General features: G+C 40.5%; 1 protein-coding gene across 1 annotated transcript in view; it reads right to left on the reverse strand.

Annotated features, from left to right (window-relative positions):
- LPIN2 (lipin 2) overlaps positions 1-16,338 on the reverse strand; it is a 35,726-nt gene that overhangs the window by 10,584 nt on the left and 8,804 nt on the right. Inside the window, exons 2-13 of the mRNA XM_083518643.1 lie at positions 15,687-15,887; positions 13,773-13,868; positions 13,064-13,365; positions 11,895-12,002; positions 10,337-10,460; positions 7,898-8,234; positions 6,665-6,764; positions 3,828-4,015; positions 2,533-2,626; positions 2,179-2,248; positions 1,406-1,495; positions 454-533 (exon numbers count right to left, since the gene is read on the reverse strand). Of these exons, the coding sequence (XP_083374769.1) occupies positions 454-533; positions 1,406-1,495; positions 2,179-2,248; positions 2,533-2,626; positions 3,828-4,015; positions 6,665-6,764; positions 7,898-8,234; positions 10,337-10,460; positions 11,895-12,002; positions 13,064-13,365; positions 13,773-13,868; positions 15,687-15,878 (1,781 nt within the window). The 5' untranslated portion in view covers positions 15,879-15,887. The remainder of the gene's footprint in view (positions 1-453; positions 534-1,405; positions 1,496-2,178; positions 2,249-2,532; positions 2,627-3,827; positions 4,016-6,664; positions 6,765-7,897; positions 8,235-10,336; positions 10,461-11,894; positions 12,003-13,063; positions 13,366-13,772; positions 13,869-15,686; positions 15,888-16,338) is intronic.

Genomic DNA, 16,338 nt, shown 5'->3' on the forward strand with positions numbered 1-16,338 from the left:
CATACACATACACCCCACCAGTCCTGGTCATATTTCTGTTCTGCATTTTTGAAGTATCATAAGAAACTGCTTTATATCAAGTCAGGCCATTGGTTCATCAAAGTCAGAATTGTTTGTGACAAGGGTGTGGAACCTGTGACCTTCAAGATGTTGTTGGACTGCAAATCCCATAATCCCTGACATGCTGACAGGGACTAATGGGAGCTAGACTCCAACAACATTAGGAGGATCACAGGTTCCCTAGCCCTGGTCCACACTGTCAGAAGCTTTCTGGTGTTTGACAGGAGTCTTCCATCCCCACCTAGAGATGCCAGCAATTGAACCTGGAAACTATTGCATGAAGAACATGTGCTCTGAGTCACGAGCCCTTCCCAGATCACCCAGTAGCAAATTTCTATTCTTTTCTTCTAAAGGTCAGCTGTTCACTCTAAGCACAACTTATTTAAAACATACCGGCTTTCAACTTGTTCCTTTGTGGCTGTTGATAGGTCGCCTTTTGGAGCTTCAGATTTTCCCTCCTTAGCTTCTGGAAGCTAATATATGAAAAGTACATAAAGACTTCATCAACATAGGTCATATTTTGCACTTTCACCTGATCAGAAAGAAAAGCTTGTAGTATCTCTAATTCAAATATCAACCTAGTTGTAAAAAGGTGCAGCAGGACTGAAATATTATTATTCAAATTATTTGAAGCCTTCTTCACAGGAGTGTTATTTCATTCACCTCATTTTTAAAATATAACAATTGTTTACTATAAAGTGAGAATGCAGTATTATTAATCTCCTAACCCAAAACCAGTTGGCAACAATAACTGAACAGGCTCCCAAATCACTGCAAGATAACAAGTTCTAAATTAATAATGAAAAATGTAAGGTTGTGTTGTTTGGCCAGGATAGGTGAAATTTTAAAAGGATTATGCAGTTGGGAAACAAACAAACAAAAGCAGAATAAATTGTATAATTAGATTTCTGTACTAGAGCATCCTCCTCATAATTGATAATAATTGCTGGTTTTAATGTATGTGTGCTTTAGGTTATTTCAATCAGAGAGGAAATAAAACAAAAAATCAACAAAGACTGAAGAAATTCAACCATGGAGCCTGTACACAAGGCAGAACTAAATGTTGTAGAAACCAAAAGTTGAGTTTCCCTGTGCCCAATAAGATAGAGTACAACTCTATCTATACCCTGAGACCTCCGGGTGTAGGGCGGTATATAAATTCAATAAATAAAATAAATAATTAAAACTATGGATGGAGGATCTGTCTATTTTGATTTCTTTCAGTTTTGCAAACCTTAGTTCGGTTCACTCCATTTCAGGTTTCAAATATTCTTTTAAAGTCCACATGAATATTCATATGCACTTCTCCTTATGCACACCGTTTTTTTAGTGAGTTTTATTTTACCTGTTTGACCAAGCTGTCCTTCTTACGCCAGAACCACCATCTTCCAGACTTCTTCGGCATTTTATCCTTAATCCAGGATTCAACTGTAGCCTAATAAACATATGAAATCAGTGTACATCTACAAGGTTGCCATCCAGTTCTAACATGTATAATGGTATCTCATGTGTGCTTATCCATTGCTTGGTTATGCTAAATCTCTGAAATGTTTATGTGCTTCCATCATGACTATGCAGGAATGTACTTAGTTCAGCACAATTAAGTCATGGGAGAGCTGTACTCTCTTCATGAAATGGCTTCTCCCTATGGTAAAAAGGCTACCTCAGAGAACAGCTCACTACAGCTACCACTGCCTGGCCCAAGTTCCATTAAGGCTGTATTGCAGGACACCCTTGGCAAACTAATACCTGCCAATAATTTCTTATGGAGTGCTCTGACTTAGCAGATGCATCCTTCCCAGCTCATTAGAAAAAAAATCACTGGATTAGGAGGGGTGGGGACCAAACCACAGTAGCAGAAGTGTTGTACCTTGGAACTTGGGAGCAACATACTAGTGTTTCTCACACAGCTGTTTGCCAGGCTCATGCTTTTCCCTTCACAAAGCTAGAAGACATCCCAAATACCCAAATTACTAAGCTTTGCTTCCTCCATAACTCTGCCATGAGAAGCCTTGGACAAGTAGGGGACAGGGCCTCTGCCACTCTACTCTGCTTCTGTGGCCCAAAATGGATAGCCTAGTTTAATATATTTCTGAGTATTTGCTGGTATTAGATTACCTGTGGCAAGCTCTTGTGGAACACCTGCAAGCTGAGAATCATGGGAGCAGCCAATGCCCAATTATAATACCTGTTTATATAGAAAAAGTTACTCATTATGAATATTACAAAATGCACAGCATGATAAATATGCCACATACTCTTTATTGTAAACATAAAACAGCCTCACGGCAGTGCTAAAAAACTTTGGTATGAATTCTACATTATATGCTGCTAACAGGCAAGAATTACTCACAGAAGTTGGGTTTTAAATTTTAAAGGACAATAGAATAGAATGACAGCTACGATACAGATGAACCAGACAAAATTTTTATTAAATAGCATAGGAAAAATAGGAGATTTGAGGATTGTTACCTGTTGTATATTCTTATTACCAAATTAGGATTGTCTATGAGTCCTGGGTTTTCAGCAAATTCATGGTAAGTAATGATATGCTCCATGAATTTTTCTGCAACACAATGACATTTTATCAGATAATTAAAGCATGTTTGTTTCCCCTTATTAGCTTAACCTAGTCCTTCTTGTATAAAAGAATTATGAATTTTTCAAATGGATGCATCTTCATTAAATGAGGGTGTAAAATCCTGATTAAGCATGTGGTTGCCTGACTCCCCACCCCCACTCAAAGCCCCAGATCACCTGGATCCAACTCCAGGTGATCAAGGGCTGCTCTGATCTGCTCTGGACAACTCCTGGATCAACCTGGATCTGCAATTTGTCTGGAGCCTGTGTGCAGCCTGATTAAGAGTTCTGTAGAACTCAAAAGCTTGCACACTGTGTTGTGGTCCAACACTGCCATTTCTACTTTATGCAGAATATAGTTATAGGTGTGATGGACCAAGAGGAGCTATTGCTACAAGGAAGCAATTTCTGGGGCCATGTCTTTCTTTTTACTCATGCTTTGTATATCCATGGTTAACATGTGGAAGAATTCAAAGTCAAGATACTAAGAAGCCAGATGTCAGTGGTTAATCTGCTGCTTTTTAAATGTCAATAAAGCAATTCCAAAGAAGTTCAGTGGTGAACTTCTGCTTATTAAAATGGCAGTTTGTTTTCTATGCAGCACCATTTGCTTCCAAACTTCCTGACTGCCCTACATGCACATCTGCTTAGCACCAGTTCCCTGATAACCTTGCTAAAAGTGCAAAAGTAAGTCTGGAACACAAGTTTCTTTCAATACTTACTTGCCCAGTTGTCTTGTACTAACGGTGTTTGTGCACAAGTGGAAATCACTTCTGCTAATGCAGACATGGGCCTCTGCTTTTCACTCAACCCTCCATCCAACCCAATGCAGCCCCCTGTGGTTCCAGAGAGTTCCCCAACCCTCATATCTCAATCATACTGAGCAACAATAATGGCAACAGCAAGTTCTTAAAGCACTTCAGGGTTTTGAAGCTCTCTGTTACATTGAAAGCAGGACTTCCACAAAACAGCCAATAGCAGATATGGCCTGACATTTGACATATGGTGCATCTCAGCAGGAAATTACACTCGGGAAGACAGCTTCCTGCCTAGCTTTAGAAAAACACATGGTGGCACATATGTTATAATTTGATCCTGCACATTGAGATAAGTGCTTCCTATAGGGCAAAGTTATATAAAATACAGACATCAAGAGTTTATTAAAAACAAGGCTGATTATTGCATACCTTTTGATATCTCCCCATTTTCGCTAAGACCTCCACAAAGGGATAATGTGACATCAGGCAAGTCCATTGCAGAATCAGACATACACTCTGTACCACTATCTGCAGCAGCACTTCCCACTGATTGTGGTGACTGAGAACCCGACAGCGTGTCAGACTCCAGCCATTGTCTGGTACCTGGATCAGAGTCACTGAAGACAAGAAAAACAAAACATGTGCATATGATTTGTTGCGCTCACATAGTACCCTTCCTTCTAAAGTAGTCCAGGGCAGGTCACAACATGATAAAACACAATGAATCTCAGAATAAGGAAAACTTCTTAACAAAAAGCAAATTAGTCTGACACGGCAGGCAGCTGTTGGACTTCAGAAGTGTATCTGTCTCCCAAAATATACAGTTTTTATACACAAACAAAGATACAGTGGTACCTCGAGTTACATACGCTTTAGGTTACAGACTCCGCTAACCCAGAAATAGTGCTTCAGGTTAAGAACTTTGCTTCAGGATAAGAACAGAAATCGCATGGCGGCGGCACGGCAGCAGTGGGAGGCCCCATTAGCTAAAGTGGTGCTTCAGGTTAAGAACAGTTTCAGGTTAAGAATGGACCTCTGGAACGAATTAAGTACTTAACCCGAGGTACCACTGTATACTGTACAGTTGATTATCCATAAGAAATTTCTGGAAAGTGTTCATAACTTGTTGCTGTTGCTATTTTTAATGTTGATAATGTTGTAAGAATGTAAGAAGCCCATTTAGTGAACTGCTCCCTCCATCAGGGACCACTCAGATGGCAAGAAAGGCACGACCACAGCCATTACCTCTTGTTTTTCTCCACCTATTTGATGATCAGAAATGTACTGCTTCTGAACATGGAAGCTCCATGGTTAAGTTATGCAGTTCTTAGGCTTTTCCTCCATGAAGCTATCTCAAGTGCCTTCCTTCTCAAGTCATCAATTATCTCTGCCATCTCTGCAGCATGAGCTGCTGCCAGAAAGCCACTTTGCCCTGAGTGAGTTCCAGTTCTGACACAGCGCACAATGAAGTAGGTTTTTTTCCTTTTTCAGCACATGCTGACTTTCTGCAATTGGCTTTTAGCACACAATGTCAACACCAAATAGAGACAAGCATGGCAGTGATGTGCTAAAAATCCAACCAATATGTAACTCAGCATGACCCAGCAATAATCATAAAACCATCCCAGGGTTACGTTAAATAGGCCTGGAGCAAAGTGCAGCCAAAGTATTCTTAGGCAGCCCTCCCCATTGACAGGAAATCACAGGATAACATAAACTGGAGATTATCACCGTAGCATGAACAATGCCCTGTACGTAAATTACATGCTACGTGAGGAAAGGAGAGAGAGACAGGAAGGTTACATAGTTTAGGCATGACACATTCTCCGTAAAACACAGATATATACACACCCACACACCAATTCTATCAATTATAACAGGAGAGAAGCCTCAGGATCAGAGGCCAGATGAATTTCTATCCGACTTTCAAGACTTCCTCTCCAAGCCACATCCCTCACCCACACCCTAGAGTGCTTTTGCCTGGCTGAATGTGTCCTTAAAGAGTGAAGATGCCTCTTTTTTGGCTGTGTGGAAGATGAAGAAAGATATACATGTGTACTGAGTCCCCTGACATGTGGCTGAAATGTAACATATTGTAGAAATTTAAGGGTTATATTTATTGCTCTGCCTGTTTTCTCCCCTTCCCCTGCCCAACACTGTAACACTACCCACAAGGGAATACGGTCCTTGGACTGCAAAAAGACCCCCCACCCTCTCCCCCAACCAACATAATGAAAAACAACCAACTTAAATATTGGAGGAGGAGGAGGAGACTTATGTCACATTTGTGCAGTGTCAGCAGGCAGCAAGTGGCAGAATAGGTTCCACCCTGTCTAGCTCCCCCTGGCTGTCCCCACATACTGCAGTTTCCCCCTCAATTTCCCTGTGCCTCTGAAGATAATGTAATTTTGATTAATAAAGGTTGCCAGGAGCCTCCAATGCTGTGCCTGCTGCCAGCACTTCCAGATATGGTTGTTGGCTTCTGCTGTGTTCTGGCACGCTGCAAGAGAACCAGTGCTCAGGGACCCCACTGCTTTAAGCGCACGCAGCATAACAGAAGCTAACAGAGACTCTGGAACGCTGACAGTGGCAGGCTCCTTCTCCATGTCCCAAGCTGGCTGGTGGGCAGTGGGGAGGGGCAAGGCGAGCAGCCAGGCAGGCTGACTCATGATAGGACTGGCCTGTGAAGGAGAGGTTTGAGGGAAGAGTGAGAGAAAAGGCGGTCTTTCTGTCAAGTTCCTGCGACACACTGTGCTCTGTTGACAACAGCACCCACCAGGGCTCTTTTTTAAAAGTCTCAGAAAAGTCGTTAGGGGGGCTTGGCTTTCAAAGTACAATTGTTAACATGGGAAAATTAAACTAGAAAGGGGTTTAGAAACGCTTCTCCATTATATGTACCTAACAGCTACATTGGATTGTAAAAACGCTTTTTTAAAAAGCCCATTATAGAGCTCTCAATGCAATTTTACACTGACGATTTTACATTGCTCTACAGCACCCTCTGGTGTCACATGCTTATAACGCGTTTATAATGTTTTAACTGACAAGTATAGATTAGTTCCGTGTGGCTGAGTAAGAGGTGGGGGCAGGGAGAAGATTAAACAAAGTTTTTACAACTATCTTATTTTTAAGACTTTTCTCTTACATGAAAAAGGGAAAACAGGGGAACAATGATTGATTTAAAGAAATACACATTACTTGCATGTTTTACTGTGAAATATCTGTGTGTTCTGTCAGTTATCTGTGTGTTGTCAATTAAGAAATACCTTTTGGGAAAATAAAGAGCAGCAACTTCAGGTTCCAAAGCTGTCAGGTCATCCAAATATATGTCATCAGGCCCTTGGTGATGACTTCTCTTATGTATCCCTTAAAAAAAAAAAAAAGGTATTCATTTAGGACAATTAATTAATGAATTTTAAAGCAGACTGCAGCCTCCACATAAAAGTTGCTTCCTGTTAAAAGTTAATCAAAGAGCCATGCAAGACGTCTCAACTGAATTCTGAGTCGTTCCTTCCTATCCTAGGAGTCTCCTATATCCCATTTCCATTCCTCTACAGCAGTGTTGGCCAAACTTGGCCCTCCAGCTGTTTTGGGACTACAATTCCCATCATGCCTGACCACTGGTCCTGTTAGCTAGGGATGATGGGGGTTGTAGTCCAAAAACAGCTGGAGGGCCAAGTTTGGCCAACACTGCTCTACAGGAAAGGGCCATATTTCAGTGGAAGAGCATCTGCTTTGTCCTGAGAAGGTCCCAGCTTCAATCACCAGCATCTCCAGGAAGGGTTGGGAGAGACTCTTGTCTGAAACCCTGGGGTGACACTGCCAGTCCATGTGAACAATACTGAGCTACACTGACCAATAGTCTTGACTCGGTATAAGGCAGCTTCCTATGTTCCTCTAGAGAGACTTTTGGAGGGGCACAGCAAGCTGTAAGGGAGAGGAAGACACACTCAAGTCCTCTTCTGTGAACTTCCTTCCATTTATATAATTACAATACAAGCTACTTTTAGGGGCACTTTTACCCATTCTGCTGAAATTGGCTTTCAGACCATTTAAGCTGTTTAAATATATGTGCTAAAAGACAAGACAGAACCCCCCCCCCCGTAAAGATCTGAAGGCAGCCCTGTTTAGGGAAGTTTTTAATGTTTGACAGACTTCTGTATTTTAATATTTTGTTGGAAGCCAGATGGGTGGGGTATAAAAAATAAATTATTATTATTATTATGAATCAAAATAACATTTTACAAAATGTAATTTTATCATCTGCATTACAGATGAAGTAACATAAATGATTTAAGCTTCATTTGTGAAACTTAAAACTTTGTGTATGAACCAGAAATTTTAAGTTATTTACTACAGTATTATTCTACATGAACAGCTGCAAGCAGAACTAGCAAACATATTTGTTACTTATCTCTTGAAAAATGGTTAAATATGTGGAATCTGGGGTAAAAGAGAAAGTATGTCAACACTTTATCAGGTAATTAAAAATATGTTACCTTTTTTCTTTGATGGGGAATCAAGTTTTGCTGGTGGTTTAGTTTCTGTCGGAGAATCTATCAATGGACTGGGAAGAGTATCAGAATCTAATGCCAATGAACCTTGAAGAATGTCCAAAATTGGTTCTGTGGCTGTAGAAGCAAGTCTCTCTTTAATATCTAGCTTCTTAAGTAGATGGTGTGTTCTTGGTTCAGGCTTTACTACTGTACAAACAGAATCATTCACCAAAATTCCATCTTCAGCTGCATCACTGCTGGATATTACCCTGAAATGCGTCTTCTCTGATGGAGTGATTGTAACTGTTCTGGGATGTTCCAATTTTTCCTTCTTGCTTATCTGAAAAGAAAGCACCATTTTAAAACAATAATGCTTTGATCTCATTCATCACCGGCATGATTCAGTTCCAACAGCTTAAAGTGGTTCTAATTTAGCATTTCAATAAAGCTTGTGTCCCACCCTCCTCCAGAATTCAGAAGTGTGTGTGTGTTAGATCAATAGAAGTCCACCTCAAATGAAGAGTTTTTGCACCCTTACGGCACCTGATTTTCCAAATATAAAACAAGACTCTGCAATGTCAATGGGCAGCATAGTTGATAGACAAACGTGGAAAGATGTACCAATTGTTTGTACATTAATCCAGCCTTGCAAATCACTCCACAAAACTTACACACTCCCAAGCATTAGGGAGCTTCTTATAATGCTGTGGTCAAGTTGCTGGCACCCATCTGTCTAGAGAGACCATGGAGTGAAGTCTGGGGGTGAAGTCAAACTGCTGCATTAGCAGCATCAAAGTACACCTCCTCACCCCTTGCCTTTTCCTGTAAGACCTATTGCAGTCGTTAAGAGTCGTCAACAGGCTCATCTCAGCTATCTGCCAATCTCCCATTCCCACCACCCTTCTGAGTAATACCCCTCCCCACCTTCTCACTATATAGAAGGATCTGGCAACTTCTGTTTCAGTGTATCTGAAGAAGTGTGCATGCACACGAAAGCTCATACCAAGAACTAACTTAGTTGTCTTTAAGGTGCTACTGGAAGGAATTTTTTTATTTTGACTATGGCAGACCAACACGGCTACCTTTCTGTATCTTCCTGACAGTTGGACTCATTACTGGGGTTGTCCACTCAATCCACTAGAGCCCGTTTTGGCATGCAGGGAAGTCCCTAACTCATCGAGGGTCCAAGACCCATCGGCTACCCTCTCCTGGTTTAGACGGCCAGTCCAAGCTGTTTCTAAGGGTGTGGCTGCTGTCACATGCTGACAGCTTTTGGGTGTCACTGGTGAGAGTTGAGAGCAGGGTGCTGAGCAAACCACGGTCATGGTCACACCAACATTCTGGTGAAGTCCGGTTTGTCAGTAGGTAGCAGGAGGAACTATTAAGATGCCCCACCCTTGGAGACTGATGGAATCTGATGGATGCCTAAATGCTCTAGAGGTTTCTTGTCAGTTTCCAGCTGACAGGCCTGGCACTGCTGTTGAATCTAGAGTTTCACAATGGACTGGCTCATGACAGGATTGCTGCCAAGCAAATTTCAGATAGACTATGACTGAACACAAGGAAGAACAAAATATTGTGCGTATTTTGTGATCGTGATGGTGGCACAGTGTGCTCACTTTTGTGACACCACTGCATCTCCTCATATAGCAAAATCCAGTAGAGCTCTTCCAGGTGGTAAATACATATTAAAAAATCATTCTGCGACACAATTGCAAAGCACTTTTGGGGATAAAATCCATCCCATTCACAGTGAACTAGACATTGATGCTAATACTGGTCTGTTGGAACAGGCTACTTCAGACACAGGTTTAACCTTCATTAACAATGGTACCCAAGCCACTTAGGCACAGTCAACCATAAGAAAAGGAAGCACTTTTCAGAATACCGAGAACAGGAAACACATCACATACAAAATATAAATTGATTTACACTATTCCATAATGCACGTCAGATACAAAATATGGCAGTGCCTCCTAACAGCACCCATCCATGAAATGAATGGTTGCTTGCAGTTTCTATATTTTAAAAAAATCAAAAAAAATCTGGACCTTCAAGGCAGAATAGGAAAATGATTCATCTGGACTGCAAACTATCATCAAATGTGACACAAAATCCAACACTAGCTGCCCATGATCCACACACCACCAAGTGTTAATGATGTAGGTGTTTTTACATTGTAACACTAACCATTAGACTTCAGGTGCACAAAATTCTGCAGCAGGAGCCATGTAAGATTCCTGTGGTCAATCACAGCCTATGCTGGAAAGTTCGCCTGCTTTTAGAGAAGTACCAACAATGAACCACAAGAGGGAGCTACCTTCGTGCTATTTCTATTGGAACAGTCTCCATAATAGTGCTACTTTTTAACCTATAAAAAGAAAATCTCATGACATTATCAAAACCTTCCCTCCAAAAACTTGTATTTGCAAATAACTTTACCTTGGTAGATTCTGGGAACCCTCCCCACGTCCATTCAATGTGAGACTCTGCTTGGAGTAAGCTCTCCGTAGGCTTAACTTCAAGTTCTGAATCACTTTTAGGACAAGTTGGCTGGCTAAATGGGCTGTCAAAATAAAACAAAGCTATTGTGTTTCAAGGCATGAGTTGTTCAGATCTTTTCAAGGACTGTTTTCTCCAGTTTAACAAAGCTTCACTTATACAGAAAGCCAAGTTGGGCTTTCAAACTGTGAGGCAACAGGAGAGGAAAACTAAAAATCACAATAAAGTAGTTAATGTTGGCCATTCTAAACAGATTTCTTCATTAGGTGTTTTTTAAACATTTTCAACATAACTGTTCTCACAAGGCAAAATAGTTATAGTTGCAAGTTCTCTCTCTCAACAATATATCCCTATTCTGCAGGCTTAAAACAAAAATGACTGAGCACATTTTCAACTTAAGACAAGCATGTACTCATGTAAGCAGATCCAGGACTTCCAATCAAAGCATAGTGTATGAGTGGTAATTCAAGGATATTTATGGAAACTTGCAAAACCAAGTTAGATTTCTTGGTCCATTTGCGGCCTACTTCTTCTTCTTTTTTTTTCTTGAAAGGAAGCAGTTTTCAAGACACACATTCAAATCAAGGAGATAGATGGCAGGCAAAAATCCACTGACTTTTCCATTGTGATCATAGATTACCCTCATTTCTATTGCCATTCTACCCCTTCCCCACATAATTTACTTGGTCAGTTACACAGCAAAGAAGCCCTAGTTCTTCTCAGCCAATTTGAAGAAAAGTGTCTATAGAGTTAATACCACATGGAACTTCCAGGTGTTATTAAGTTAAGAGGTTATGAAAAATGTCTAGTATCAGAGGTTGGGGCAAGGACAGCTTAAGTTAACTGCCAGAGTACACTATCCATAGAAACATGGCAAGCCACAGAAGTATTGCCCATGTTTCAATAGTCCAGTGTTATGCCTAATGTAATGTTTATGCCAGAAAAGCATCCCAAGAAGTATTGATCTTTATTACAAGAGTAGGCAATCTGTTCTGAGTCAAGAGCAACATTCCCATGGGGGCATGTGCAATGCATGTGGTGCCGGGGGGAGAGACATATCAGCAGTGGTTGGGGCCAAAGCTGGAGAAAACAACCTCTTTTTTTGCTTTTTCCTTCTCTCTTATGCATGCTTTCTGGTGCACACATTCCCCACCACCACCACCACCACCACCAACCACCCCTTCTCTCTCACCAACTCTCTTCCCCACTTTCCATCATTCAGCGTTCTCTCCCTGCCAGTCAATCTTCCCTTGGGATGCCCAGCCTCCAACTACTATCAGCCTGCTCTGCTCCTGCCTCCCTCCCTCCCCAGTTTGCTCCAGATCCTCAGCCTGGAGAAATCCACAGATGTGAGTGAGGAGCCCAACTCTTCTCTTTCTCCATCCTGGAGATCACAGGGAATACCCTGGAGAGTCCCATGGGAGCCAGGGTTTGTCCAGATGTGCTGTAACACCAACATTCAGTACATTAAAAAGAGTGACACATGAAAGTGACCTACTTCTCCAAAGGAGACCAGTCTCCATCTGATAAAGGGTAATGGTCCTTTGCTTGGTAAATCAATGATTCCTTATACTCTTCGTCCTTTGGTGGAGAATCTGATGGGTTCCTGTGGAGATGAGACTATATTTAAAAGGGGGCTCACAGAAAAAAACCTGGTGATGTCTTTTAACTGAAGAGTTCCAAGCAACCTGAGGAGAAACCAACACTTCCATAAGCAACTTTTCAACATGATCCATATTCTGATTTGAGCAAGACCTGGAGATCCAGCCCCACTGACTCACATCCATAGGAGCTGAGACACAAGCAAAGGGCTCTAACTCCATTTCTGCCAGAGTAAACAGCAACAGGGGCTTTGGAAGAACTCTCCTTTTTGTTGAATGCCAAAGCTGTTCACTATTGTAAAGATGCTTGGAAGGATTAAAGAGTCTTTGCTTCTTGGAAGAAAGCGGCTGAAGTATGTAATAGTATGTGTAGGGGTTATGATGGAGGCTGGATAGAAAACCATGAGAACTAGATCACATTCACTCTGGTGCCGACTTCCCTATCCATATGACAGACTGTGTTTTCTTTGTGGGTCTCACCCTTCATGATTATCTAGTTTGTGGCGTGCGTACATGCACTCGTACACCACAACCAAGACTTGCTCAGGAAAAAAATTACAAACATATTTAATGACTTACAAATTAGAAAGTCTCCAGCAACTACAATACATGAAACATTTTCCGATTGAGAAATGGGGTTTAAGTGTTCTCAAAAGTAATGCTTTACAAATTAAAAACTTATGTAATGCAATTTAGATACAGGTTAAAATTATATATTTATTGCAGGTATTTGCTTTTCTTATTTAACATTAGAAATACAACCCGAATGGGTAATTATCAGTGCCTGACTGTGTGACTAGAACATTCAGTTGCCATATCAGCATATTTCTTACTAAAGACCACCCCCTAGTTTATTATCTGCTTTTCTGATTTATAAGTAGATATAAGTTATTACAAACTCCAAATGTGAATTTCCAAATATTAAGTAGTTGAATATTTAAACAACTGGGGGATTTTTTTCCTGGTAGGATTTCACACTGTTGCCAAATATAAAACAAATATAATTACTGAGCTTTTTATATTTCAACAGGTTAGCCAAATAAGAAGGTAGTTTTAAAAAGTTTACCTCAGAGGCAGAATACTTCTCTCATCATCTGAGCTAATTTCCATTTCAAAGCCTTCCTCAGTTCCAGGAGCCGAGATCTGATCTTCCTTCTTGGCATCTTGTTTACATTTTCTTTTCCTTCGCTTTTTCTTCTTCACTGACCCAGAGGGGAAAAATGGCTCTGCTTCCACAATCTGTAGTATTTCTGAGCTTAGACACATCCGTTCATTGTCACCCGATTTCAGCAAGTGATCATCAGTTTCTTTGAAGAACTGGTCTTCTGTAGGTATTGGAGATGTTGCAAGATGTGCAGGAACTATTTCCTAAAAAAATGATTTGGGCAAGAATAACAGTTACATACATTATGTATGGACTACTAAAGTATTACAATATTCACTATATTGGAATTATATTGGAATTTAGTATATAGTATATTGAAATCACAGTGCATGTATAAATTCCCATGTAAATGCAGGTAATTCCAGATCCATTTTGTGATGTTCAGAAACTCAACAGACATACCTAAGACTTTTCATTGTCACTTAAATATGAATGTCAGTATTCATTCATGTACGTCCAAAAAGTGAGGAAAAGAAACACCTGGCTCCTAAATTCAAAATGCGTAATTATATGAAATCCTTATTTCCCAATACACAATTTCCTCCCTACTACATAAAATATGTACAACAGAATGTTAGAATAGACATGGATGTTAAATTATGCTACTTACAAATTTTTCTTCTGTTTCTTGCACAAAGAAAGCTTCTCCATTATCACCCAGTTTCATATGAAGATCAACTGCTTCTCCGTTAATTTCAATATCAATCTGTGGAACATACAATAGCCTTACAGCATTTGAAAATAAAAATACACACAAAAATTAATATATTTTGCCTCTTTACATCATCCATCTCCACCCCTCTAATCTTTGAGACAAATGGGTAAAGACTGAATGATTGACATACTCTCTAGTACTTGTCTACCCACTTTGATCGGAGCATACATTACATGTGACAAGCTGACCCAGTATATCTAAACTTTGTGAAGTTGGAAGAAGGTAACAGCCCCACTAGCATAAACCAACACATGTTACAGAGACTGAGAAAGGCAGGAAAGAGCAACTGCAGCCACTTCCTTCATCAAAGCTGAGAGAGAGAGAGAGAGGTGAGAAAGAAGCAGGTTGCATCATACCTCATATGAACCAGTGAGACTGGCCAAGAATGAAGTTAAGAAGAGTTCTGCTGGGTAAGGTCAAGCCCCATCTAGCCCATCTCACAGTGGCCAGCTAGATGCCTATGGTAAGTCTATTAAGTAGGACATGAGAGCAAAAGCACTCTCCCTACTTGTGCTACTGGTATGCAGAGGCATGCAGTCTTGGATGCTGGTGGTAGTACACAGCAATCATGTCTAATAGCTACTGGAAGCCTTATCCTCCATGAATTTTAAATCCATGACTTTTAAAGTAATCCAGGTTTGTGACCACTGCTGTATCATGTTTCGGCAGCTGTTTGGCCCAGCTGCAACCTAGCTGCCCAAAGCCAAATGTGATCTGCAGGGACAGAGTCACCTAATGCTGAGTCCATGACAAAGCACTCATTCCTTGTCACCTTCCTGAGTAGCTCATCCGGAGCAACAACACTGACTGATTGTTCATTTCACTAGAGTTCCTAAACATGACTAAGGAGATTCATTCATTTTACGCCAGAACTAGAAGCAACTAACCAAGAAAACCAGGGATCATTATGGATAGCTCAATGAAAACATCCACTCATGTCTGCTGAATGAGAAGTTTCTATACCCCCCCCCCCATAAAACCCACCAAAGCTAGAGATTATTAAAAAAGAGAGGCTGAAAATCAAACTGCCAGTATCATAATGCCTTTGTAAAAATATACGGTGTGGCCACACTTGGAATGCCGTGCAGTTGTGGTTTTCTCATTTGAAGGAGGATTTTGTACAGCTGGACAAGATGAAGAAAGGAGCAACTAACATTATTAGGGGCCTGGAGTATCTGATGTATGAGGAAAGTTGACTATTTGAAGCTTTTTATTTTAGAAAAATGGCAAAGGAGAAGCATGGGAGAGAGGCTTATAAAACTGTGCATAGTGTAAAGAAAGGGACAGAAAAGTTTTCCTCCCTCTCTACTAGAACTCACATTACTATGAAGGTACTGGTTTCCCAGTGAAATTGAGTAACAGTAGATTCAGACAGACAAAATTCAAATGAATGTATGGCATTTGCTGTCAACAAATTAACCTCACAAACTCTCATGGCTGCTAGTCATAAGATCAGCCCTACAATAGTTTAAAGACATCCCCCTCCTCTGTAGGTTAAAAGAGAAACGCATGCAAAATACATAGCATGCAACAGAGAGATGCAAGTCTTTGTTGTACTAACGAAACAACAAGGTTAATAATACTCTATTTAGTCATAAATTAGAGTGGCTTATATTTCAGATCTGCACCATTGTTTGAAAGAAATGCAGTATCAGTAGGAAATTTGATTTAAATCAAGTCATCCTGTATCAAATCTCAAATGCATCCATTCCCCTTTAAAGCTTCCCCCCCCCTTTCAAAAATAGATTTATATAGACAAAACTGCAGAATAGTTTTCATTACAAGGTCCCCATCATTCATGATACTCACAACTTTCTCCTTTGAACGTAAGACACCAAGCTTTCCAAATCGGACATGGAATGGGGAGCAAAGGTATGTGCCATCTTGTTGCCGAACTACAATTACATCAATGCATCCTGAGAGCGTTGCCTGATTGATTCCTTTGTATAGTTCCTTAACAGTCACCAGAACTTGGCCTGCAAGCTGCCCCACGTAATTCATAATTTAAGGCTGCAAAGAAGAAATTGATTGAAATGATTAATCAAAATTTAGGTAGCCATGGTTGCACATAAGAAAATTCCAAAGTTCTCCAAGTCACTAGCATAAAAGTGTAAGAAGCTTTTCTAGACCATGATCTCTACACACAGCTTATCTTTATATGCCATATCCAGTATATCAGTTTCCAGCTTCTACAGTTCTAGGAATTGATAAACGTCACTTATAAATCTCTATAGCTCAAACGTTCAGTTGCCTATCAGCAAGTGTTTACTTATGAAGTGTAGATGAATCCAGAAAACTACATACATGTGCGAACTACTAAGTTTAGAAGCATCTAATGATGAAACTAGGAAGGAGGGCAGGGGAAAATGGACAGAAGATGGGAGGATGGTATGATCCTGTAGCCCAGTCCTTAAAATTTTGGTTCCAGTTATAGGAACTAGATATTTATTACTGTTCTAGT

This window comes from Podarcis liolepis (genome assembly GCF_965112155.1).
Source record: "Podarcis liolepis genome assembly, chromosome: 8".
Classification (NCBI taxonomy): domain Eukaryota; kingdom Metazoa; phylum Chordata; class Lepidosauria; order Squamata; family Lacertidae; genus Podarcis; species Podarcis liolepis.